Genomic DNA, 27100 nt, shown 5'->3' on the forward strand with positions numbered 1-27100 from the left:
TGCCTGATTGCAGATTCCAGTCCTTAATTCTTCTGTCACCTTTCTCATTTCTTTGACATAATCACAGAATTGTTGAGGTTGGAAGGGACCTTTAAAGGTCATCTAGTCCAATACCCCTGCTCAAACAAGGTCACCTAAAGCAGGCTGCCCAGGACCCTGTCCAAACAGCTTTTGATATCTCCAAGGATGGAGACTCACAACCTCTCTGGGCAACCTGTTCCAGTGCTCTGTCACCCTCACAGTAAAAAAGTTTTTCCTCATGTTCAGACAGAACTTCCTGTGTTCCAGTTTGTGCCCATTGCCTCTCATCCTGTCGCTGGGCACCACTGAAAAGAGTCTGGCTCCATCCTCTTGACACCCTCCCTTCAGATATTTAAATGCATTGATAAGATCCCCCTCAGCCTTCTCTTCTCCACGCTGAACAGACCCAGCTCTCGCAGCCTTTCCTCATAGGAGAGAGGCTCCACTCTCTTCATCATCTTAGCAGCCCTCTGCTGGACTCGCTCCAGTAGCTCCATGTCCCTCTTGTACTGGGAAGCCCAGAACTGGACACAGTACTTCAGGTGTGGCCTCTCCTGGGCTGAGTAGTGTGGGAGCATCACCTCCCTCAACATGCTGGCAATGCTCTTCCTAATGCAGCCCAGGATACCATTGGCCTTCTTGGCCACAAGGGCACATTGCTGGCTCACAGTCAACTTATTGTCCACCAGCACTCCCAGGTCCTTCTCTGCAGAGCTGCTTTCAAGCAGGTCAGCCCCCAGCCTGTACTGGTGCATGGGGTTATTCCTCCCCTCCCCAGGTGCAGGAACCTGCACTTCCCTTTGTTGAACTTCATGAGGTTCCTCTCTGCCCASCTCTCCAGYCTGTCCAGGTCTCTCTGAATGGCAGCACAGCCCTCTGGTGCCTCAGCCACTCTTCCCACTTTTGTATCATCTGCAAACTTGCTGAGGGTGCACTCTGTGCCTTCATCCAGGTCACTGATGAAGAAGTTGAACAAGACTGGACCCAGGACTGACCCCTGGGGCACACCGCTAGCTACAGGCCTCCAACTAGACTCTGCGCTGCTGATCACAACCCTCTGAGCTCTGCCATTCAGCCAGTTCCCAATCCATCTCACTGTCTGCTCATCCAGCCCGTACTTCATCAGCTTGCCTATGAGGACATCATGGGAGACAGTGTCAAAAGCCTTCCTGAAGTCAAGGTAAACAACATCCACTGCTCTCCCCAGCAAATCATCCCATCATAGAAGGCTATCAGGTTGGTTAAGCATGATTTCCCCTTTGTGAATCCATGCTGACCATTCCCGACCACCTTCTTGTCCTTCATATGCTTGGAAATGGCGTCCAGGAYGAGCTGCTCCATCACCTTTCCAGGGATGCAGGTGAGGCTGACTGGCCTGTGGTTGCCTGGGTCCTTCTTCTTGCCCTTTTTGAAGACTGGAGTGACATTTGGTTTCTTCCAGTCCTCAGGCACCTCTCCTGATCGCCATGATCTTAATGACTCAAATAATTTCAACTATTTCTTTCTCATAAACCAAGATACAGCTCTTTAAATCTCTTACTAAAAAATCTTGACCTTAGATTTTAAACAAGTGGAGGAAGGGCTTTTTTCTAACCCTTTTCCAATTCTTCCAACATCCTTTTAAATGGTGATGCTAAGAAGCACATAGCTGCTCACTTTTGGTCTCGCTGTATGTATTCAGACATAAAATCACTTTCCAATTTATTATTAGTCTTACCTATATATCCAAAATCAGATTAGCCAGCTTCTTAAAAAACTTCACAGAAGACTTGTAAGCAGTTCTTTTCCACCATGACACCAAGATAATTTTCAGGATCCCACTTTTTCAGCATACAGTTTTACCTCCTATAGTTATAGCTTGAACCCTTTGTTCAAGAGATGTATAGTTTAACCATAACAACACATATTTTCTGGAAATCCTATTCGCCCAGCAATCCACATTAATCTTTCTCATTGTTTACTCTTTTCTAATCTGTATCACTTACTTTTTTTTTYTAATATTTACTTCTAGGTTATTGAATAAAAAGTTAAACAGAAGTAAGATTTTACTTGACGCAACTGTTCAGTCAGTGATAACTCCACAAAAAATATTTTTGATTCAGCAGTAAATAGTTCTTAACCCTTTACCATATGTGTTGATATTGTAAAATGTTTTTAAAATCAGAATGCAATAAAACAAAAAAGGCTTAAAGATGTCATAATACATCCACAGGTACCTTTATCAGCTAAAAAGTAATCTTCTACCACATTCATTTGATGAGACCTATTTTGTATTTTGATGTTAACTTTATAACCATCTTCCAGGCTTTTAATCTTAACTGACTCCTTTAACAGGTCTTTAAATATTATGTTCAGGGCTGATCTCAGGCTGTCTAGACTATACATAGACAGGACTTCCTCACATCACTTTGGAAATTGGAACTCTAGCATTACTTCAGTCTTCAAGAATTTACTCATCATTTCAAGATTTGTTAAAAATCAGCATCAGAAATGTAGAGGTCCACTCTACCTACCATAAATTACATGGGTTGCCTGTTTTAGAAGTGATAAGTTTTAAGGACATGCTTAATATTCTCTCTTGTTTCTAAGGAATTCCCTCAAGCTCGCATAATAAAAGAATGTGAACCTTCCTCAGAAGTCTCCAACCTTGTTGTTTTTTAACATCCTATAACGAAAAACATTCCATTCTTGATAACATTCTAACCCACCTGAGTGACAGGATAGGGCTGGTATCAATGCAATATTTACTGTTGCACCAAGATGTGTATATTGAGGTGTTAAATCTTTGAGCCTAGGTTTGAATTTCAACCTGTTCAATACACCAAAAATGTTAAGCAAACGAAGTGTTAGCAGAACACAGAAAAGCACTTATAAAGCTATTACATTGGTGATTTGCAATTAACAACAGTCTCTCCTATTTTCTTCCACATCAGGATGTTCTGCCTTTATCATAGCAAAGATGTGAACCAGTAACGACAAGATGATTTTCTTTGGTTAATGTTTTACTTGCCGGTGTTGGAGTACTTTGAATGCTTTTCTCTCTTGTGTGGACAGCAACTCCTCAATCTCCAATTCTGAGTGAAAGGACAGGCATGAGTTCCATCATAATACAGACGATAACCACCAACATAAACAAACGTTGGATGTAGAGAACAACTGTACATGTCAGTTACTGTCCTTCTTCAGTCTTCTCTCAACATCAGGTCTATTTGCTTCCCCTCACCCTAGAAACCTATTCTAAAAGACAACTTCTGCCTACTCAGCTAACTACCTTTTTCAGCACAGGAGTTTGGTAACTTATGACAGCTTCTGATCAAACTGAACTTCTATTTAATCCACTGTATTCTGTTTCTGCTGAGTCCTGGGTATGTAGGCAGGCCAGATGATCCATTTGTTAGACCGTTCATGATGCTGATGCATGATATTTTCTAACAGTTTTTTTTTCTCCTTTGCCTCATAGGATCATAAGATAATTCAGGCTAGGAGGCACCTCAGGAGGTCTCTAGGCCAGCCTCCTGCTCAAAGCAGGGTCAGCTGTGAGGTCAGACCAGGTTGCTCAAGACTTCATCCAGTCTTTAACACTTGAAGGATGGAGATGGCATAACCTCTCTGCACAACCTGTTCCACAGCTTGATCTTCCTCATGATGAGAAAGTTTCTCCTTATATCCAGTCAAAACTGCTTATTTCAACTTGTGCTTGCTGTCTCTCGTCCTCCTGCCATGCACCACTGTGGAGATGCCTGACTCTGTCTTCGTGAAAGCCTTCTCACAGGTACCAGGAGGCTGCTATTACATCCCCCAAAGCCCTGCTCCCTCAGCCTCTCCTCATACGTAACCCAGAGAAGCTCAAGAAGAAAACTCAGGAGACAAAAAAAAAAAAAAGAAAAAAAGTCTTGGAAAAGTCTTAAGTACCAAACTTTGAAAATAATGATATTAAAAGTTGTTACTCCTATCCTGTCGGCTTGCCTTTCTTTTCATAATAAATGAATGACAAATAAGGTAATGCAAGGCTTTAAGAAAGAAGTGCATATGATACTACTTGCATCTTTCTGGAAGCAGACAGATCTGGAAAAGGCTCAGAGTTGTTAACTCTATGCAGTAGCCAAAACAAATAGCCTATTACTCTTCCCATGAGCAGAGAAGAGAGAGGAAATCCCTCCAGAAAACAGTGGACCATCTGGGAAAAATAAGTCTCTCTGCTTTCTTACACTACTGATCATTCCAAGCATTAATTTATCAGTGCTTCCCACCCACCCCCTCCTCATTTTTTTCCATTTTCATCTTAAAGCAGCATCCAATTTTCAGGTTTCCCATTAAGGTGAAGATTTCACAACCCACATATTCACCTATAAAAAAAATGGAGAGATTTATCTTGTGACAATTATCAGCTTCCATGAACATTTACTAAATGGTCATCTCGGCGGGTTGGTACCCTATCAGTCTTGTTTGTCTTTCCTTCTCTGCAATAGCTGTTCTTTGTTGAAGAAAGATTTTTAAAAGTTTCAAAGTCAGAGTTACTTTTCTTTAGTTAAGACAAGCAAATTCGTAAGTTTGACTGTGTTCGTTCTTTTTGGATTCCTTCCTTCTCCTACTTCTTAAAGTCAGCCTTCCTCATTTTCACTTCCTCCCTTCCCTGCTGGTCTCCTTTCTCTTTTCTCTGCTCCTTCCCCTAAACACTATGATCAGGTAATGGCCTGAAGAAATCATTACATGAAACCTARCAAGTAACTAAAAAAAAGTCAATAGACTTTGTCTTGTTCCTTATTGTTGCTTTTTGTTTCAAACTCTCTCCTTCCATTTCAGAGATTCATAAGCAATCAAAAGTAAGGCAAGCAACATCTTCTGAAATGTGTGTTTTGCCACATTTTCACTCCCACTTTGACTTTGTCCCATCTGAGGTCTTTTCCACTGACAAGAAAAAAAAGGAAACTGACAGACACATTCAGCCTTCCTTTTCCCCCAGCATCTCTCTACTGTCCTCCCTCACTCTCTTCTTAGGTCAATCTTAAATCATACACTGGCAATTTAGAACCTAAGGGAAAGCTGGAATAACCTCTTTGGACTGTCCAAAGGTCCTTGATAACTATTGTTGGATTCTGCAGATACAACTGCTGCTCAACAGCAAAGAGGATTTGAAGCAGCTGACTCAGCTGCTAGAAGAACATTGCTTCTAGCATCAGTGTTGTAAAGAATGATATGCATCTTTAGTGAGAAGCAAAGCATCCCCCTAAAAATGGGCTTCCCAGACCCAGAAAATTAAGTAATATGCTTAGTTCACTTGCATAACAATGCATTGATACAACTAGAAAACTTTCACTGCATATCAAATGCTCTGTAGTAAGCACTCACATCCCGTCGCCCACAGATGTGGCAATGCACAATCCCTCATAAAAACGTAACACACCATGTTTACCAGAGAGTTTAAGTGCATCCAGGAGCCATTACCACAGAGCAATTCATACACGGTAACCTGTCTTTGCAGTTGACTTCCTTCATGGAAGCAACAACTCCCGATTCTGGCAGTGGCCTGCAGAATGGCTGAGCCAGTTCAGTAACCTGTGCTTTCAGGTGAGAGCAGAGGGCATTATCTGACAAAAAGGCTTCAGGTGGGAGTATACAGAAAGAAGGTGAAGGCCTGTTTTGAAGACCTACAAATCTGTGACAGAAAGTCAGGACTGAGGAATATGGGATGAAAATTCAGGACAGTAAGCATGGTAAACAGGGCAGCTGGACTGGAGCAGTAAGATTGGCCTGGCACTTTGAGGAGCAATAGGATTGAAATAAGAAGGCATGGGAGAAGCAGGTATGCAGTGAATGATACTGTCTTTTCATCATCAGATACCAAGAGCTAGAAGGACAGATTATTAAATCACAGCACAGAAGCTGGGACCTCTACAGTGCAGACATAATATACTGAGACATTTAATTCTAGTCCTTCAGAGAAGAGGAAGGGAAATCTTCTAAAATAATCCTAAAATTAGAAAAWCCACAGAGCTTGTTAAAAATGCCCATGCGCGTTTTATTAATAAAAACTAACAGTGCCAAGGTTAAACAAGTCAAACAATTATAGTCTCTTTATATTCCATAAAATATTACAGAAAAGTTTATTTGTGTTTCAGTAAAAAGACTACTGTCTTAGAATAGGCAGCTGACAGTATTTGTGCAGTTAATTGTTTGTGAATAAATTTAAAAAGACTACCACCTGCCCTGAAATTCCTTTTATAAAAATGAACTATTAAAAATGATTGACAAATTTTGAGTTAAAAAACTTAAAACATTCTCTATATTTAATTTCAACTTTATAATAGATTACAGGAAGATGCTTATGAAACAAATACAAACATTTGTTTCAGTACATGTCTTTATATGATAGACTTATAAGTATGTAAACAACTATATAATAAAAAGTTTCCAAAGTCTGCCTGTAAGAAATCAGGCAAATTTTACCATAAGCAATAAATCATTCCAAACCTTCAAGACATCTTACATAGCTGCACCAGCTGGCAGTAAACATTTGCCAAAAACTTGGTAATTCATATGTCCCAAAATACAGTGAAAAGTATATAAACTTGATGGAATCACAATGTTAGTTATAATTTAAGGGAAAATAAGTTCACAACAACATTTCTGGAATTTAACATGTAAAAAAGTAGGACCTATCTTTCTTGTTTGGTTCTTTGGACACTGCATGATTAACAAAAAACACTACTACATTAGCTCACGATCCCTCAAAAAATGGTATAATCAAAATACACTCCAAATAAATTGCCATTCAGTGTATTCATTTTCCACAGAAGGACAGCATTTTATTTCTCAATGATGTGTCTACATTTTCTTTAGCAAACTTAGCAAGAACATTTGGGGCAAAATGCATTTTCCTTCAAGTAAAAAAACAAAAACAAAAACAAAAACCAAAAAACCCTAAAACAAGAGTAAATAAAGGCTCTGCATTAACACACTGGTATCAAAAACACACATCCACACCACATTTAAAAATATCCTACATAAAACAATCCTTGTTTGCTTATCAGAGGTGCAATTTCTAAATTCAGAACTGCTTACCAATATTTTCCTTGAGGGATGGGGCAAAGTAATTTGAGAGTTTTATCCCTAGAACAATTTATTCCTGAAGCTTGCTGAGTTTTAACAAAAAATAGTCTACAAGCAAAGGGCATCAGGGCATCAGTCGTCATCATCATTTTCATTAAAATCATCGTCATCATCATCGTCATCCCCAACATAAGAAACTGGTGTTTCAACTCTAGAGCCACTGTACTGAGATCCATTGGAACTCGTTGCCAACATCCCATCTCCACCATTGGAAAAGTCACTGAAAAAAAGAAAGTCCAGTTGGCATTGATTTTTCCTAGTTTACTGTGCTCTTAAATATAACCATGTATTGACTCCCTACCTTTAACAAATCCGTCTCTGCTATTTTATAAATTCCTGTCTTTAACATATCTTTAAGTTGTTTCTTTCAAAAGCTAAAATAGCTGAAGTAATTTCAAAAAAGTTCTTTTTATGCGTCTTCCTTTACATTTAATATAACGATGAAATCCTTTTACAAGTGTCTTAGAAGTCTGTTTTCCATATTTCATCCAAAGCATATTTAGTGTTAAGGATATACAGCTATCTAAGGTCAGAAGTCATCAAGCAAAGACGACTTATGTTGCACTGGACACTTCCATCACAAGTGAACCACGTCTTTTAGAAAGCATCAGTCTTGATTCAGACTTGGAAAAATGAAGAATTTCAATGATATTTGATTCATTTTACACCTTAAGCAGAGCTCATACAAGGGCATCTTTCTGATTAATGCAACAGCAAAAAGCAAGTGAGTAGTGACCATACAAGGAAAGAGTGCCTTATACAGCAAGAGAAATTAGTTAAGCTCAGAGATGGCGTAAGAGAGATTTAACTTAGAAAGTTAAATAAAAGCTATAGTTTATGGTTCTACCAGCTTCTGATACTGTTTAAAAACCCAACCCAAAACTTTGTTTTAAGCTAAGCACTAATGACCAAGTGAGAATCCTGCCCAGATTATATTTTCAGGGAATTTGTTTTCTTGTCACAAACTCAAAATTAAATAGTACATTCAAAGATTAATACCCTCTAATCAATTTCTTTCCCAATATTTTGAAAAGATTTCTCTCATGACATATTTTGTCCAACTCAAACTTATCATCATAACATACAAAGCAGAAGGCAGCTTCATTACTTGACAAGATAGGTCCAGTTACTTCTCAAGAGGTAYGAGTGTTGGTAAGAAGCACCACTAATTAAATAAAAGCAGTGTCTCTGAGAATAACCTTAAACACATATCCACACATTTAATCAAAACAGAACTGGTTTCATGGAGTATTTTATCACTAGTTAAGTTTCTCTGGTGCTCACAGATTTTAAAGTTAATTCATAATTTCATCTCACCTGGCTGAAAATCTTGTGCCATTTGATGCGGAACCTGATGAAGATGTGACATATACACTGCTGATTGATCCCTGAGCCATTTCTGTAAAACAAACAACGTACTTTAACAGTACTTCAACAAGCTCACCTAATTCACAGTAAAAATACTTCATCTCTTTAGAGTACAGAAAAAGGGCATTTCAACCAAAACAACATACTAAAGTCCTATATCCAAAATAGTGCGATTAAAAAACAAGCTAGTGTAACAGCAAAATTCAAGATGTTTTTAATGTGTTTTGAAAGTGAGCAAGTCAGAAATCTTCAGTCTTCTTATATATTGAAAACAATAAACAATAAATGAAGCTATGACCACATTTGCACCTGCTATGTTTTCCCTTTGCAGGTGCATCAACTGTAAATACTGTCCTTAAAAAATTACACACTGAAAAGATCTACTGATGTGGTACAACGCAAAACAAGTGGTTTTGTGAACAGCAAAAGCCCATTTCCTATGAACCTCTCTGTTATTTGTTCTCTCAGGTACTCTAAAAAGCATACACACTTGAGAACTTGTCATAAATCTACACCTCAAACTAGTGGATATTAACCGATTTTAAATATGTTCATGTTTTCTTCCTCAAGTCCCATACTAAAGAGTAACTAACCTGTCACATACGGTTCCAGAGCTTTAGGAACCAAACTCCTTGCAATTTTTAGGTCCTCTGCCGAACAGCTTCCAGATTCTAGCCCACAAGCCATTCCCATTCGTTTTAGTACTTCAATATCATCATGAATTTCAAAAGTATTGTCAAAATTAAATAGATATTCAAACCTAGAGAGAAAAATGTCTCAGTTAGCTTGAATTCCTTTATCTTTCCACACATTTAATTACACAAATTGCAAAAAGCTTAAATACACATTTCTGTTTATTAAAAAGCTTCACAAAACTCTTTCTATTCAATGTAAGTAAGTTTAAACCATCTAAAATGCATGTTTTCAATCAACAGTAGGCACAAGTAAATTTATTTGTATTTTATTTTCAACAAAACAAAGTATATGTACTAAAGAGTTCATGTATGGGCATAAAACTCGTAGCTGTATCAAAAGGCAGACAGAAAACTTTGTTAACCCACTTGTCATTTGAAATACTGCAGTCAATCACTGTCTTCTTGCTGGTGTTTACAATGATAAATGGCAAATGGATGACAGAATTGGAAGGCGGCGGTCGATTTGCCTGTTGTTCTGCTTGACGATTTCGCTGAACAAGGTTCTTAAAGGCAATTTGCTACAAAAAGTAATAGTGATATGAAAGTACGAATTTAGCAAAAATTCCTGGTTTGTTTTTCCTCTTATTAAAAAGCGCACATATAAGGTCTCTCTAAGAAACTGCAGTAGAACTAGAATACCAGTTATTTAAGAGGTTCCACATTCATCTAAATGCTGATAGAACTTCAGAGTGTAAGACCTGTTCTGAATTTCTGAATTAGTAGAACATTTGAATTAACTAGTTTACTTTCTTTGGAAATCAAAGTCGATCTTGATTATGAAAACATTCTAATGACAAAGACACAAAAAAACAACAATAGGGACGTCCAAAAAACCTGACTACAGACTAAGATTTCTTCAGTAAAAAGACCAGTTCTTTAAAAAAAAAAAAAAAAAATCTAACTGCATTAACATTTTTGGTAATGAAATCAATTAAAAATTCTTTCCAAATCTTTAAGATTCTGTCAACCAAAAATCACTCAGATAAAGAATTTCAGCAATGGCTGCAGCAGGGAAATGCAAAGAACAGAAAACATTCAGCATATTCCTGCATTTTTAAGATGCAAGAACGGTGACAAACAATAGTATTGAAAAACACAGCACAGGAATATTTAATTGAGAAAAAAATGCATGTTCTAATAATTACATCAGGATAGCTGTGGATTCTTGACTGAGGGAAGAGATAACAATGCTTGGAAAAAGCAGGCCTGATATAACATCCTACTTCCATTCTGTCTACTATTTCTTGCTGGCTACTGCACTCCACAACATCAGTTGAAAGATTAATACTGTATTTTTTTTTGAAATGATATGCCATAAGATAGTTAACATTTAGGATCTAAGTGTCTGATGTTAGATTCCTGAATTACTCAACTAAGATTAGTGACTTTACTCTCATATTTCTTACCAACACCATTTTTCAGAATGCAATGTTAATCCTTTAAAGGTTAGCAAATGTATGAACTACAAACTCAAGTTTAATATTAAAACTGAAGTTTACTAAAATTGTACAGTAAGCCATCAAACTTTTAAGAAAAGACTTTTTTGGTTATGGAATCAAATGAAATAAACAGGAATTAAAAACAAAATCCAAAGCCAGCATAGAGGTTGCTATAACACATATATGAAATAACACAGCTGTAGAGACTGCTGTCCCACAGCTGTCTGTCCTTTCTTCCTGCACTGCCTTGCGCCCCTGCCCCCACCCTGTCCAGGATTTTCATTCCTACTCAATGAGAAATGCAACTACTAACAGAGGTATTCTGGTGAACCACCCAAATTACAGCACAGTGACTTAGAGAAAAGACTAATGCTTCCTATAGTACTCCAGGTGAAGTCTGTGGCAATTTGGAACTACTTCACAACCAGTTAAGCCACCTACACAGCAGGGGCAACAACATTCAAGAAAGGCAAAACACAGAACATTATGAGAGATGACCACCACCACAGTCATCCAACTTCAGATAAAACTTCAGTTAACACAGAAAACATACACATATGAGAAGTGAATGGTGAAATTCAGGGAGTAACGTAGCAACTGCAGTCCCTGTCAGCATAAACCCTGTTTAAACATGCTTGAAACTGCAAAAGAAATCATCATAACTCACTGGAAGGTTGCTGCCTTTCATAATAATATGGTCAACAACATGGTACCAGGTAAATAACAGTGCTAAATTAAAACTGCATATGTCTTATCTTGAAATTCATCTTGAATAGAAGTTTTGCATCCCTCACTGGGATAAACAACAGCAGGAATACAGGTATAAATTACCTTGCCCTATAGACAAGAGTACCTTGACTGTACCTGTAGAATGAGTTCTTGTAGTTGAGACTGTTTTTGCTTTATTCTTTCAAGTCTTCTCTGTTTCTCCACCTTAAGACAGAAAAAACGTCATTTGGTTCCTTTGTTTTTAAACAGCGCTTTATATGAACATTTTCCGATTCAAAAATTAGAGGATATCAGCTAAATCTAGTAGGTACAAAAATAAACAAAAAGTATTTCATAAGAAATTCATAATGCAGCTAAAGAATTCACTGTCCCAAGTGGCTGTGGATGTTAAATGCAATTATACAAATTTATGGAAGAAAAATTACTTGAGGACTATTAAATAGAAGGATACTATGTCTGTCTCAGGTTGTCCCTAAGCCACAAGTTACAGGAGAAAGTATCACTCTAACCTTCCTTTAATCTTATACTCCTGCCTAGATACCTGCTATTGTCAGGGAGTATACTGGGATAGAAAGGCCTTTGGCCTATTAACAACAAAATGATTGGAGTTAAAAATCCAGATGAATGCATTTTTCTGTTCATTTTCAGTGAGAAATTAAAGTGTTTTGCAGTTTTCACAACTGTGTACAAGTTATCATATGTAGAAAAAGGTAGGACCAAGTCCAAAGCTTAAAATTTAGGAAAATAAGTCAAATAACCCCATTCAAGAACTTTTACTGCAACTCACCTGAGATGTTCTCCTATCACATGCAAGTAAACTACTCTGGTTTTCATATTACTTCAAGATATGGACCTTTTTAATTGCTCCTCCCCGACCTTTTTGCACTATCAGGCCAGATTTTACCATTTCTGATATTCTACTTTATACATAGAGTAAAAAATTACAAGACGTAGGATGCTAAATACTTGAATTTTATAAAACAGGGAAAACCCCCTGAACTCCTATGTTCTCTTATAAATGGTTTGGCTTGATTTTTGAACAGTTTAAGGATAAAGCCAAATGATTTTAGCTGCTATAGTCAAGAAAGTTTATTAGATTTGACAGTTTGACAAACTGTATATTAGCTTCCACAAACTCATTAAAAATAAGTAATTTTATTACAAAACTTGTCTGGTAACATCACTGTAACTTAAACGTCAATGTAAGTTGCAGAAATGCAAACTAGAGTATTTATGAAACAATACTGGAGAAGGGGAGGAATCCTGAAATTTCCCCAACTCAACACATCTAAGGTTTTTTGTTGTTTTCAAGGCTGTATTACACTTGTGGCTCAATTATTCAGTGGTTAACAGAACTCCTCCCTCCTCTTGTGACTCCCAATTAGCGAGATTTCACCTTGATATCAGAAATCATCATTGCACCTACCTTAAATGCAGGAACTTTCACTATGCACTACTACATTTCAAGTTGCTTCTTTTTCTTCCATAGTAATATTATCCTATTCTTCTTAGGACACTATCAGTCATAATACTGAACTCAGTACAATAAGCAAYGCTCCTTTTCTTTTGCTTCATCATTACTGGTAATATCATACTTGGTGAGACAGGACCAAAAAGACCAACTTTTAAACTTCCTCCAGCTGGCTAGCTCCCTATTCAGCATACAATACTGACATCTTTGAGCCACTTCATCTTCTACATCCAACTTGCATTTTATGTCCCAATTCTCACTATCTCAAGTTAACTAATAAATTTCACTTGGAGGCTATCCTGGGAGATTTTCAAAAGCCATTTGAAATCATAAATATCTTATTGAAGCAAAATTCAGATTGCTTAGATCTGCTGTATTTTCTTCATCTAGATAGCAATTACAGTGCTAACTGAAAAATCAATTATCAGTATCAAACAAAAATTTCCACAGAATTAGCCTTTTATAGATAGATTCCAAAATGATTTTTTCAGTTCTGCAGAAGGGAATTTATGCTTATTAAGAATAAATACAAAGACTCATTCTCTTCTGATACAGTAAATTGACTTCTGGAAACCCCAGTAAGTTTATCCTGCAAATCCAGTACTCTTACTCAGGATGCTTAAAAAACACAATGGACAAATGCTGCCAGAATTCCTGGATGTCCAAGGATAAAAAAAAATTTCCATTTTTCCTCACCTAAGACTTACATTAAAGAAGTCTGACATCTTATGCAAGATAAATGTCAGAATTATAAATGACTTACAGAAATAAAGGAAGATTAATGTGAATATATACCGATACACATGCAATACCTATCAGCTACATGCAACAAATTACAGAAGTATTATATGTCTGGAACCTGGAAAAAAAATTTTTTCCTGACTCTTGAGCACCGCTATTGCAATGTTAGAATTATACATTAATTACTTTTATTAACTTTGAATCAGAATCATTTCACATATATTACAGCTCTATCACATAGCACCTATATTTTTGACATAAAAAGAAGAATTGCTTAAACAACCTGGAAGCTTAGATGTGAATTCTTTATAAAAAACAGAGTCAAGATGCATCCAATTAGTCTACCTTGCTAACTCAGATGATCACATGCATGTGTAGGATCAGAACATATTAAAGCCATGAACATTTACTCAAACACAAAGTTACTGTGAATTTCCTATACATATACCTCTAAATTCTGACATTCCTGAGCCGAGTTAGTAGGTAGACCAATCCATTTGATTTCCTTCTTCTCCTTAGAGATAATGTTCATGGCCATAAGGACATTTAAGGCATCATAGACACGTCGTCTAATATTCTTCTGGTCRTAAGCCTGCTGTAGACATAGTGCATTAATCAAAAACATACCTGTGACAAAAACATTTGAAAATAAATGTATTACAGTAAATGGGTAAACTCTGGTAGTATCTGAACTGTTTCATTTAGCAGTAGGAAAAGAAATAAAAAGTCTCAAAAGAAATTTCTCTTCCCCCATTCAGTTCACATGTGACCTCCCATATACTTACTGATTCATTTGGTGAAATATGATTATCAGTGGTACTGAATTCTGCAACCAACTCGTCTGCCACCTCATTGTATGAGGTGGTTCCTTTTCTCTGTACCTTCTCACAAACCTTCATAGAGAAATGACGTAAACCCTTGCCATTCTTCTCTCCTTTTTTGTTCCGCTTCCTAAATATACGTATAATATATATTTTAAGAAGATTTGAACTTTGGAATATATAACTCCCCCCCCCCCAAATACAGGCACACTGCTCTTAAAAAAGTCTTTCCTGTTGTTTTGCTCCTCACCCCTTCCCAGCATTTTTTTTCCTATGATTTACGGTAACTAACAACTGTATTGTCTTGATGCTGAAACACTTCAATACAAATCTATCCTTTTGGCAACTCTGCTAGGTCCAGTAGCAGATATTTTAACAATACACATATTTCTTGAATAAATCAATAAAGAAAACCCTGCAATCTTCAATACAAGAAGGGGACAGGAGGAAAAAGCTAAAATATGAAGAGTGAATTGCAAGCAAAAACTTTTTTTTAAATAGCCCATCTAGTTTGACAATAAGAAAACTAGATTGCTCAAGCGTTGTTCAATATAAGTCTGATACTGATTGAACAGATGAAGTCTGAAATTGGTTGAACTGAGTAAACATTACACTATTACTAAAATACAAACTGGACTGTCAGTACACAAAGTTGCTACAAAAGCTTCAAAGTTGCAGTAAATGCAAGAAGAAGCAGAAGAAAGTTTTCAGTTTATGTTCTAAATAAGAAGATACTCATATCTCTCCTCAAATTACAAGGATCAACAAAATTAGTATCAGTAATGGAAGCTCTCACTGCTCCATATCTGATTTCTCAAACAGTTTGAAAGTTCAGAGCTTCATAATCTCAAAGTGGATATCTATTTATGTATAATGAAACACAGATGATAAATGTAGTTTAAAACTTAATGTAACAACAGACCCTTAAAAACAAGCTTCCACGAGAACAGACACCAAAAGAACACGTTTCTTGTACCTAATACTTTTTTCTAAGAAGAACTACATTGTTCTTACTTCAAATGATATCTCAGGCTATACCTATTTGGTTTGAAATGCACTGTAATTCTTGGAACTACATCAGCAAAAGAGAAATGCCAAATTAAAAACTGAATTAAGTCAGATGAATTCCTGTGTCCTTTTTCGGAGCTAAACTGTCTAGATGTAAACAATATAAGAACATCCGTCAGTCTTTAGGAAAAATAAACTAGTTGCTTTTATGCCAAATAAGGGAGTATTCATTCTTGTGTAACTATGCCTGATTTTAATACAGAATACTTTAACACTGGAGCATTCTTAATGAAAAGGTGAATAGAATGCATCTTTCACACTGCTAACCTGAAGAGTATACACATTATTACAGTGAACACTTAGAACAAAAATTGCAAACAATTTATTAATCCCTTGTAACTTATTTTGCTCACCCAGCAGACCAAGGAGAAGAATCTGCAGTCTGGTTCTGTGATACAAAATGCGTATTAGGTGTATGTGGACTTCCTACTACRATAGTATTTGGCGCTGAAGATCTCTGAGGTGTACCAATAACCTACAGTAAAAAATAAAATTATTTGGAAAATGATCATAAGTATTCCAAGTTATTCAGATGCTGTACTTACTCTTCAAATGATGCATTATTGAGACATGACTAATGCTTTATTTCTACCTACTTCTATTAGATACATTCAATTTATACCACAGTAGCACAAAAAACTTCACGCTACATATTATATAGCTTGACTTAGAGTACTCCCTAGGTAATAAGCATTTGTGTGTTATTCTTCCTAAATGAGCTTTACGTGCTTTCTGGATTTCTTAACACTGTTTTACAGTAACTTAGACAAGATCAAAGCAAAGCAAAGAGTCTGAGCAGAGTATGCATAAAGAAGTTGCAATAAATTGTGGTTAAAAATATGAATATATGAAACAAGGAGAAGATCTGAAAATTAGAAGCATGGAAAAAAAAGCAGAGCTATTGCAAGAAGAGCCAAATTCTCTCTTGCAGTCAGTCTTTCTCACTACAGGATCAAAAACAAAATACAAATACATTAGAGGTGAGGAAGTAAGGGCCAACTTTCTCACTCGCTGCAGATTTTGGTTTTAGACCAATTTAGACAAAAACATTTTATTTTGAACATGCTATGAGCACAGATGTGGCTGACCACAGTGTTCCTGCTTACAGGTACATAGTTCTGAAGATCTGCAAATTTGATCATGAGTAATCATACAAACATTCATTCGCACACAGAACCATGCTCTCTCATCTGTGAAACTAGCTGAAGCAGAACTCCCACTTCTGCAGATGATGGTTTTTATCTCCATAAATGTAACTTTCTAGAGAATATATAGTTCAGAAAACAATGATACTGCATAATTTCTCATTTTGTAGAAGGATACACCTATTTCTCTTGGTACGTTTACCTCCCAGTAGGGGCAAGAGTTTGCATGCCTGACACCAGGTATGTGAAACAAATCTCAAATGAATCTAAACTCAAAACCACCTGCAAACCTCCTATATTCTCCTTTAGCCACATTCCCCCTCACCAACAAAATTTTACATTTCTTCCCCAGACCAGCTTCAATAATTTAGTCTTAACACAAAGTAAAATAGAAAATTTCAAAACCTGACAATGAAACTTTTCAAAAATAAAATGTCTTATTGTGGGAAAGAGCATGGCATGAGGGTGGGGGATGCAGAACAGGCACAGGGTGTGTGGGAACCAGCTCGCTTTCTCCCTCTGAAACACTCAAAGTTCTGCTATTGACAGTTCTCTGCCAACTACAGACCAAAACTTTTGCTATTTTTACCTCTAATGCTAGACGATTGCTACCAGAATGCTTTTAAGAATTGGAATAAACATCTTCCAGGCATATTCTAGATATATGACCCCACTGCTTCATTTTGTGCCTTTAGATGACCAAAATTCCTCCTGCAGACACACATATCTGATTCAGTCCACAACCCCTTCATTGATAGCATGAAGAAAAGTCTCGTTCACCAAACATGTCAGAAGTCTATGAAGAAGACTAGCAGCACCAGCGTGCTATTCGACTGACAAAGATAATAGAACAGAGGAATGTTGTTAGCCACTTTTTATTCCTTAGGATGCAGTTACAGAGGACTGGAAGAAATGATTCCAACATCTTACAGATGCTAAAATTAGAGGGTCTCACTCTATTCCCTAGTTTTCCAGTTCTCAGAACAGCTCTGCCACCTCCCTGGTGTCAAATCTAGCATTCGTACGATTGTGCAGTAAGATGAGCGGCCAAGCCAGTACAGCAGAGGGAGTGGAATTACACAGCTGCTTCGAGAGCAGCAAACCCAGGCATCTCCTGCACTCAGCAGCATTTTGAAACATTCAGCAGTAGCAAGGAGGGTGTACGGAAGGGTGCACAAACTCAAAGGCTCATTTCTAAAGTAGAAAAGTGAAGTCTGTTTAATACATTTAAAACATGCTCAGTGTTCACATTCTAATTCACAAAATGTCTTCAAAATAGCCAAAATCATACACTCTGTTACAACTTAAGAAAGCAGATTTTTACATAAAGGGTATGTCTCAGATTTAAGTTTATGTATTATGCAAACTTTACATAGTTCGGATGCAGAGAAAGCCAGAAATACAAGTACCACCCTTAAAAGTCTAATACTCCTCTTACACACTGAAAAGACTTTTAGTGAGCAAACATGTTAAGACTTCATGCTATTTTTCAATAAAATGGAGATATGAACTTATGAACAAAAATAAACTTATCCAGTGTAAAACTTTAAAAAAGAATTGCTTTAAATCTAAATACTCTCAGAGTTACAAATCTGAAAGATTCATTAATTGTCTTGTTTTGCTGAAAGATACATCTAACTAGCTTTTAAATATGGCTGCCACAAAGATTTAAAATTTGTACACATTAATCCAAAATGTTATTTCCTAATATTTGAATTATATACAGTGTTTCCAAACATGTTCATCAAGTTTTGTTTTCAGTTATTTCAAGGACATGAACGGCAACTCCAGAATAACTTATGAACTTGGCAATCAAGTTAAGATTCCTTAACAAAGTAGCTGCCAAAACTTAACATCCTTATCAATTTAAAACAAATACGTAGAAATACTAAGACCACACAGTCTGGAGTTTCAGAATCTTCCAAAAAAATTAGTATTATTAGTTTTTGTAATAGAAATATTAATACCCCCAACTTCTACTCACAAAATTATAAACAAACTGTATTCTGGAACATTTATATGAAAAGAACATTTTAAGAGTTATGCAAGTCACTGGAAACATCCTAAAATGAAAGGTTATGGATGAAATTAAGATAGTTTCAGAGAAAACAGAGGGTGGCTTTTTTGTGGGTGGGGGGGTAGAGGGAAGAAGAGAGAGCAAAAGTAGAGACAGAAATCTCTGCCAAGATGTTTCTCCAAAGTTTCCAGTTTTTTAATTAGAGAACTAGATTACAGTTCTTCTCCTTAAGCATCAGTAAGTTCAACACAGTGGAACAGCAAGACTTAGTCAATACAGTTCACTTACAAGGTTAAGTAGGGTCACAAGACAACTCATCAACTCTGTTTCCCAAGTAGATTTTGTTCACTGGCAGAAGACTAACCTCCTCTTAACTTTCAGGGTTATAGATGTAATTTTTTTTACAGTTCTTGCTATCCTTCAGAATTATGAAGTCAGCAAAAATTTATCCAAAATTTCTCTCTCTATACATAAAAATGACATCTCTTCTTTAGTGACATATATCTAAGCATCTGGTTTTGTACTGAAAACAGCCAATATAAACATGTTTAGATATGGGACCTCTTCATCATTAAAAAATTAGTGCTGAAAAGTTCAGAAAAAGACTTAAAGTGCTGAAGAATTTATGATTACATACACACAAATTTCCCATGGTAACTAACAAAGATTCAATTAATAATAGTTATTCTTTCAGAATCAAGATTTCTAATAATGTTACCATGGAAACTTGTTCATAGGTAATATAGATGAGAATTTGTCAATTTAGACATGTGATGGAAGGCATGACTTATTTTTTTTTCTTAAGACATTGAAAGTTAAAAAAAGGCATCAGAGAATTTGTCATTTCAATATTATCCCCCAGTTTTGGTACTTCAAGAAAAGATTTTGTAAGTTATCAGAAATAGTATTTCAATTTCAATATTAAACTTATGTATGCACAAAGCCTCACAATAATGCCCCAAAATGACCTCTGTGCCATTATGGCCTATGATCTAAAACAACATCATCTTCTTCCTACTGTTGGTTACTGAATTTAAATTAAGCTAAAAGAATGCCTTAACAACTCTAAGTTTCCTTCTTTGGAAATCTATTGACAAAATGCCTCTGACTAGAGAAGCAATTTCAGTCAGCCAAACTCATTTCACTGTAGTCTAACTTCCAAGTTGTTGCTCAAAGCAGTTAACTCAAGGAAATACAGCACAGTAAATAATCCGCAATTATACAGATACTTCATTAGGCAACAATCTACAGTGTCTCAGATGGAAGCTCAAAACTTAAACATAGTTTACAGTGTGATAATAGATCTGCAATTCAACTAAGAACATGGCGGGCAGGGGGCAGGCAGATGTTTGGGGCTTTGTGTCCTCGCCCCCCCCCCCCCCCCCCCCGAGCATGGTAACAGCTTGCTAGTATGCTTAATAAGCAGTTATACAGATATACTGCCTACGGCAGAGGGACTAAATGACTTGCATAACTTCTATACAGTTAAAGCCATACACTTCATAGATTTAAGCAGCCTCTCTGTTATAAAACACTCTTTACAGCTCAGAGTTGGGAAAGGCAGATAGGAAAAATGTGTTTTCATATCGAGAAGAAACCCAAATACACAACATACTAGATTTTTGATGTTTAAGCATTACAGTTGCTTTCAAGAAGGGGATGAATTGAGACCAATTCATTCCAGAGGATCAGATTTTAATTTTGATCACCGTAGAAGTGACTTCCCTCACAGTCTGTAGGTTATCTATTACATTATTACATTCTTTGAATTCACTAATTTCATACAACTCACCAAGCTCACAGTAAGTTTTTAAGCAAAAGGATATTTCAATTAAGCGTTAAAAACATTGATCCAGAAAGCTTTTCAATTTTCAATTCAAAAAGTTTCCAATTTTGTTCCACCCAACTTCAATCTCAATAAATTCGTAGTAATGGACTTCATTTACACTTCTCTCTGCCAGGTTTCAAAATAGAAATCAGAGGGTCCCACTCTATTCCCTAGTTTCCAAATTCTCAGAACAACTTCAGCATCTCCATGGTGTCAAATCAAAGCAGAATCTGAAAGAGCCACTGATTTGAAGCAACAAGATTAACAAAGGATAAAGTTGCCCAAAAATCCAGATATCCTCAAGTTGATTTGACAGTTATCTTTGTATTTCTTTCCCCAAAAGAGCATTATCAAAAACATTTGTTCTAACATGTCATTTAAAAATTAGAAATATAGCCAATCTGTGCATGACAAATGATACTGAACATCAAGATACAATTCAGATTTACAGTGTGTGTAAGCAATAGTAAAAGCAATAACAAAACCGCAAGATCTCCTTACCACTTGTTGTGCAATGTTGACATTAGACTGTCCAAATGTTTTTGGCAGGAGCTGTTTTCCAAGCGTATTTACTGTAGAAGGATGAACAGCCACCAGAGAAACAACCCCTAAAAACACATATAAATAGAAAGCTTCTGGTCAGCCATGTTGTATTAGTTTAGTAATTCCAGTTCCGTAAATACTGCCAATGAACTATCTGAACTGCATGTAAAGTCAATATAAATGTAATATCTATGCATTTGAAGCAAGAGAGACATTAAGATTCATAATATATTCTTCCAAACTTTCTTCTGTGTAAACTTAGAGCTCCATGATCTAGTATAAACATGTTTTAATTTCTTATATTCCAGTTTTTCTCTCAAAGCTTAGAGTCATGGGTATCTGATAGAAGGCATGGTCCCCTCTTCCCCCACTTCCTGCCTGGCTTAGTATTTGAAACCTTTTCCTGCACCAGCTGAAAAACATGCCCAATGCCTCAGCATAAGATAGACCTTTCTAAGGCACATCGGTCTATAAGAAATAGTTAAGAAATTTGGTTAGCACTGGGCTTTCTGAGAGTATATTCCCAACTTTCCTCTTTCTCCTAAGGGTTCCCTCCCAGCTGAAGACAGGAGGCTAAAGGACAAAAGTCTACAGGAACTCAGTACTTGAGTAAAAGACATGCATCACAGTAAGCCAACCTAGCACAGAAAGCTGCTCTCTTCCTGTTCATGAGTCAATCATGCAATACCACAACCATCATTGATGTGTAAGCAAGTCTTAAACTACATAAAACAAAAATTCAACAACAGCAAAAAAAAAAAATCAAGCCAAATATTCTTTGTGATTTAGTGCTCCACGCCAGGGTTAAAACATGACAACAAGGACTGACTACTAAAAAGACAGAAAAAAAATAACAGCTCAAACAAGTCTTAAAATATTGGAGGCATTAATTTTGCTGCAACACCTGTCATTTGGAAGTATCAGGTCAAAGTTTTGGTGGTTCTTTCCCTCAGACCTCTTTTAAAGAGGCCAAGAGAACCATGAGGGATGGCATAACTCCTATTCCTCCTTATTTCTTTCTCCTGTTGTCCAACACAGAGACAACAATTAAATGTTTTTACAACAGTTATACCAGGAAGGGCCCAAATCAGTCTTTGACCTTTACCAATCCTCTTACACATTCAGGTAGTCCACAGAAAGCAGGGAGCAACTCAAATCTTGTTTCTGAAGCTAAGGGACTGAGTTTAGAAAAACCCCTCCTTTCCAACAGGTGTGCGTTTCCTAGCTACCATTAGATGTACGCTATGACAAACTGACAGCTTCACACAATTTTGGATAGGATGGTGCAACCTGTCATTCTTCTGTGCATTAACCAATACTCCAGTGCTATTTCAGTGATACAGCAAATATCCAGTTCATACCACAAATCTGTTAAGCCTTCCTGTTCCTTCAAGTACAGCCATCACTATCACTGCCTTTTTAGTTCTTCCTCTCTGCAGAATGCAGTAAAGTGATATAAACCCCTCCTGATATTAGTGCTTGCAGATCTTCTGCTCAGCCTCCCTGAGGTCAACATGTCTTTTTTTAACCTCCTCCTCATTGCCTTAAAAGTGATATAGCAAGCTGAACCCTGTATTTGCCTCTCCTTTCCAAGACTAAGATTCCTCATCTATTTGATCTTTCATTTTACAGAACCTTTCCATACCTTTGATAGTTCTTGTTGCCTGTATGCTTTCATGTTCTCCTACCTTTTCAGATTTCTTTTTGCAGGGGACAGAGATGCACGCATTATTCATAGCAATGGAATGCCGTATGTTATTGTATAACTCCATAACATCTTCTCTATTTTATTCCCTGATCCTTTCTAAGTAATTCTTAATTTAATTTGCTTCATCACCACCAAACAGTGATATCATGCTTTCATAATATAATCTACAATGACTTCAAGATCTCTTTCCTGAGTCGCAATAGCTCACTTAGGGTCCTCATTATATTTGGTTTGGTTTTCACCAATTATTAATCCATGGGAGGACTTTCCCTCCCATTCTATGACAACTTAGTTTCTTTAAAAGTCTGATTAAGGACCTTGATAAAAGGGTTTTTTCTGATATCCAAGGACATCGCCTTGATTAGATAACCCTTATCCATATACTGTTGACTCTTTCAAAGCATGACTTTGAAAAGACATAACTTCCCTTTCCCCTCCCTCTAGAAAACCCATGTTAACTTCTCCCATTATCACATTTATCCATATGTCTACTAATTCTGTCCTTTACGCTTTCAACTAATTTGCCCCAAAGTAGTCAAACTTACTGATCTGCAGTTATCAGAATACTTTAAAAACTGGTGCAAGATATGTCACTTTCTATCATTCTGGTACCAAGGCCAATCTAAATGATACACATACTGAGCAAGTAGGACCAAAGTATCATTGCTGGGTCCTTTTAGAATTCACAGGTAAATGGTTTCTGGCCAAGGTGATTTCTCATTACTCACTTTATCAGTTTGTCCTAAAACCTCTCCTTATAGCTACACTGCAGTTTAAAGACAACCTCATAAAGAACAGCCTTGTCAAGAGACTCTCTCTAAGCATCTTGATCATCTAATAACTCATCAGATGCAGTGGCAGGCTTTTTTCTTAAGATAAGTTTAAAAATAAAAGTTATTCCTTATGCTATTGTGTTATTCCTTAAAAACTTTTTATGAAGTCAGCAAAGACAAATGCAAAATCTTGCACCTGGGACAGAGTAATTCCATGCAACAGCACAGACCAGGAGCCAAGTAGTTAAGAAGCAGCTCTGCTGAAAAGCACCTGAGGGTCCTGGTGGACAAGTTGAACACAAGTAAGGAGTACACCCCTACAGTGATAAAGACTTAACATCACATTGGGCTGGATTTGGAAAAAGATAGCCAGAAGGCCGAAGGAAGTGATTATTCCCCTTTATTCCAGCACTCTTGAAGCTGCATGTGGATGACTGTGTTCAGTTTTGGGCCCCACAACACAAGATAGGTGTTGAAAAACAAGAGAGAGTCCAGCAGAAAGCCACAAAAACAGGTAGGTACTGGAAGATATGAGGTATAAGCAGAAGCTGAGGGAGTTCAGTGTGTTTCAGCCTGCAGAAAAGCCACCTAAGGTACAGTTGGGGGTGGGGAAGGGAATTTAATCACTGTCTTCAGCTACCAAATGTGGATTTTAAGAGATGACAGAGGGCATAGCAAAAGGACAAGAAACAACAGTCACAAGCTGCTGCACAGGAAATTCCAGCTAGATACACGGGAAAAAATTCACAAGGAGAATTGCAAAGCACTCCGAGAGGTAGCCCAGGAGGTTCCCTGGAGATAGATAGCTAGATATACACACACACAAACACACACACAAACACATAAAAATTCAACTAGATGAGGCCATTGCTTTGATCAGAAGGTTGGACAAGATGGCCTCCAGCCTCCTTACATTATTCATATAATTCTATTAATATGAACAATTGTCTTGCAAGTAAAACATCTGCATGAAGGGAAGAGCACATACACACTATGTTTCTTTACAGTTTTTAATTGCATTGAAGCTCTCAAACCATTACAGGCATACCTCATTTTATTGCGCTTTGCTTTACCGCGCTTCACAGATATTGTTTTTTTTTTTTTTTTTAAACAAATTGAAGGTTTGTGGCAACCCTGCATTAAGCAAGTCTGTTGGTGCCATTTTCCCAACAGCACGTGCTCACTTCATGTCTCTGTGTCACATTTTGGTAATTCTTGCAATATTTCAAACTTTTTCGTTATTATTATATCTGTTATGGTGATCTGTGATCAGCGATCTTTGATGTTACTATTGTAATTGTTTTGGGGTGCCACAAACCATGCCCATATAAGAACTTAATCGCTAAATGTCGTGTGTGTTCTGACTGCTCCACTGATCAGCTGTTCCCCATCTCCCTCCTTCTCCTGTCTTCCTCCCTCTCCTCGGGCCTCCCTATTCCCTGAAGGACAACAATATTGAAATTAGGCCAAATAATAACCCTACAATGGCCTCCAAGTGTTCAAGTGAAAGGAAGAGTCACATGTCTCTCACTTTAAATCAAAAGCTAGAAATGATGAAGCTTAGTGAAGAAGCCATATCAAAAACCGAGACAGGCCGAAAGCTCGGCCTCTTGTGCCAAGCAGTTAGCCAAGTTGTGAATGCAAAGGAAAAGTTCTTGAAGGAAATTCAAAGTGCTACTCCAATGAACACACAAATGATAAGAAAGCAAAACAGCCTTACTGCTGATATGGAGAAAGTTTGAGTGGTCCGAATAGAAGATCCAACCAGCTATAACATTCCCTTAAGCCAAAGCCTCATCCAGAGCAAGGCCCTAACTCTCTTCAATTCTGTGAAGGCTGAGAGAGGTGAGGAAGCTGCAGGAGAAAAGTTTGAAGCTAGCAGAGGTTGGCTCATGAGGTTTAAGGAAAGAAGCCATCTCCATAACATCAAAGTGCAAGGTGAAGCAGCAAAAGTGCTGACGTAGAAGCTGCAGCAAGTTATTCAGAAGGTCTAGCTAAGAGAATTGATGAAGGTGGCTACACTAAACAACAGATTTTCAGTGTAGACGAAACAGCCTTCTATTGGAAGAAGATGCCATCTAGGACTTTCATAGCTAGAGAGGAGAAGTCAATGCCTGGCTTCAAAGCTTCAAAGGAGAGGCTGACTCTCTTGTAAGGGGCTAATGCAGCTGGTGACTTGAAGTTGAAGCCAATGCTCATTTACCATTCCGAAAATCCTAGGGCCCTTAAGAATTATGTGAAATCTACTCTGCCTGTGCTCTATAAATAGAGCAACAAAGCCTGGATGACAGCACATCTGTTTACAGCATGGTTTACTGAATATTTTAAGCCCACTGTTGAGAACTACTGCTCAGAAAAAAAGATTCCTTTCAAAATGTTACTGCTCATTGACAATGCACCTGGTCACCCAAGAGCTCTGATGGAGATGTACAGTGAGATTTGTGTTGTTTTCATGCCTGCTAACACAACATCCATTCTGTAGCCCATGGATCAAGGAGTAATTTTGACTTTCAGGTCTTATTATTTAAGAAATACATTTCGTAAGGCTATAGCTGCCATAGATAGTGATTCCTCTGATGGATCTGGGTAAAGCAAATTGAAAACCTTCTGGAAAGGATTCACCATTCGAGATGCCATTAAGAACGTTCATGATTCATGGGAGGAGGTCAAAATATCAACATTAACAGGAGTATGGAAGAAGTTGATTACAACCCTCATGGATGACTTTGAGGGGTTCAAGACTTCAGTGGAGGAAATAACTGCAGATGCAGTGGAAATAGCAAGAGAACTAGAATTAGAAGTGGAGCCTGAGGACGTGACTGAATTGCTGCAATCTCATGATAAAGCTTGAATGGATGAGGAGTTGTTTCTTACGGATGAGCAAAGAAAGGGGTTTCTTGAGATGGAATCTACTCCTGGTGAAGATGTTGTGAACATTGTTGAAACGACAACAAAGGATTTAGAGTATTACTTAAACTTAGCTGATAAAGCAGCAGCAGGGTTTGAGAGGATTGACTCCAATTTTAAAAGAAGTTCTATTGTGGGTAAAATGCTATCAAACAGCATTGCATGCTACAGAGAAATCCTTCGTGAAAGGAAGAGTTAATCGATGCAGCAAACTTCACTGCTGTCTAATTTTAAGAATTTGCCACAGCCACCCCAACCTTCAGCAACTACCACCCTGATCAGTCAGCAGCCATCAACATCAGGGCAAGACCCTCCATCGGCAAAAAGATTACGACTCGCTGAAGGCTCAGATGATGGTTACCACTTTTTAGCAATAAAGTATTTTTTAATTAAGGTATGTACACAGGTTTTTTAGACATAATGCTATTGCACACTTAATAGACTACAGTATAGTGTAAACATAACTTTTATATGCACTGGGAAACCAAAAAATTAATGTGACTTGCTTTATTGCGATATTCGCTTTATTGCAATATTTGCTTTATTGCAGCGGTCTGGAACTGAACCTGCAATATCTCCAAGGTATGCCTGTACTGACAATTAAAGGTTCCCAAAGAAATATACTGATTTTTCTGTGGTGCTAAGCCTGAGTTAATGCATGCTGCTGAACCAGCCTGGCTCTATACAGAAATGACATGGTATGTTTATTTTTATGG

The 27100-nt window shown here is 37.2% G+C and overlaps 1 protein-coding gene across 2 annotated transcripts in view; it reads right to left on the reverse strand.

Moving 5' to 3' along the window:
* Positions 1–6019: 6019 nt before the first annotated feature.
* TFDP1 (transcription factor Dp-1) overlaps positions 6020–27100 on the reverse strand; it is a 45876-nt gene continuing 24795 nt past the window's right edge. Inside the window, exons 4-12 of one of the 2 annotated variants that reach the window (XM_026055272.1) lie at positions 20955–21061; positions 15817–15938; positions 14360–14525; positions 14023–14166; positions 11498–11566; positions 9561–9712; positions 9093–9259; positions 8449–8530; positions 6020–7351 (exon numbers count right to left, since the gene is read on the reverse strand). In XM_026055272.1, coding sequence (XP_025911057.1) covers positions 7204–7351; positions 8449–8530; positions 9093–9259; positions 9561–9712; positions 11498–11566; positions 14023–14166; positions 14360–14525; positions 15817–15938; positions 20955–21061 — 1157 coding nt within the window. In that variant the 3' untranslated portion in view covers positions 6020–7203. Of the gene's footprint in view, positions 7352–8448; positions 8531–9092; positions 9260–9560; positions 9713–11497; positions 11567–14022; positions 14170–14359; positions 14526–15816; positions 15939–20954; positions 21062–27100 lie in introns of both variants that reach the window. The other variant, XM_026055265.1, reaches the window with a different exon arrangement.

The sequence above is a fragment of the Apteryx rowi genome, unplaced genomic scaffold, assembly GCF_003343035.1.
Source record: "Apteryx rowi isolate R43461 unplaced genomic scaffold, aptRow1 scaffold_123, whole genome shotgun sequence".
NCBI lineage: Eukaryota > Metazoa > Chordata > Aves > Apterygiformes > Apterygidae > Apteryx > Apteryx rowi.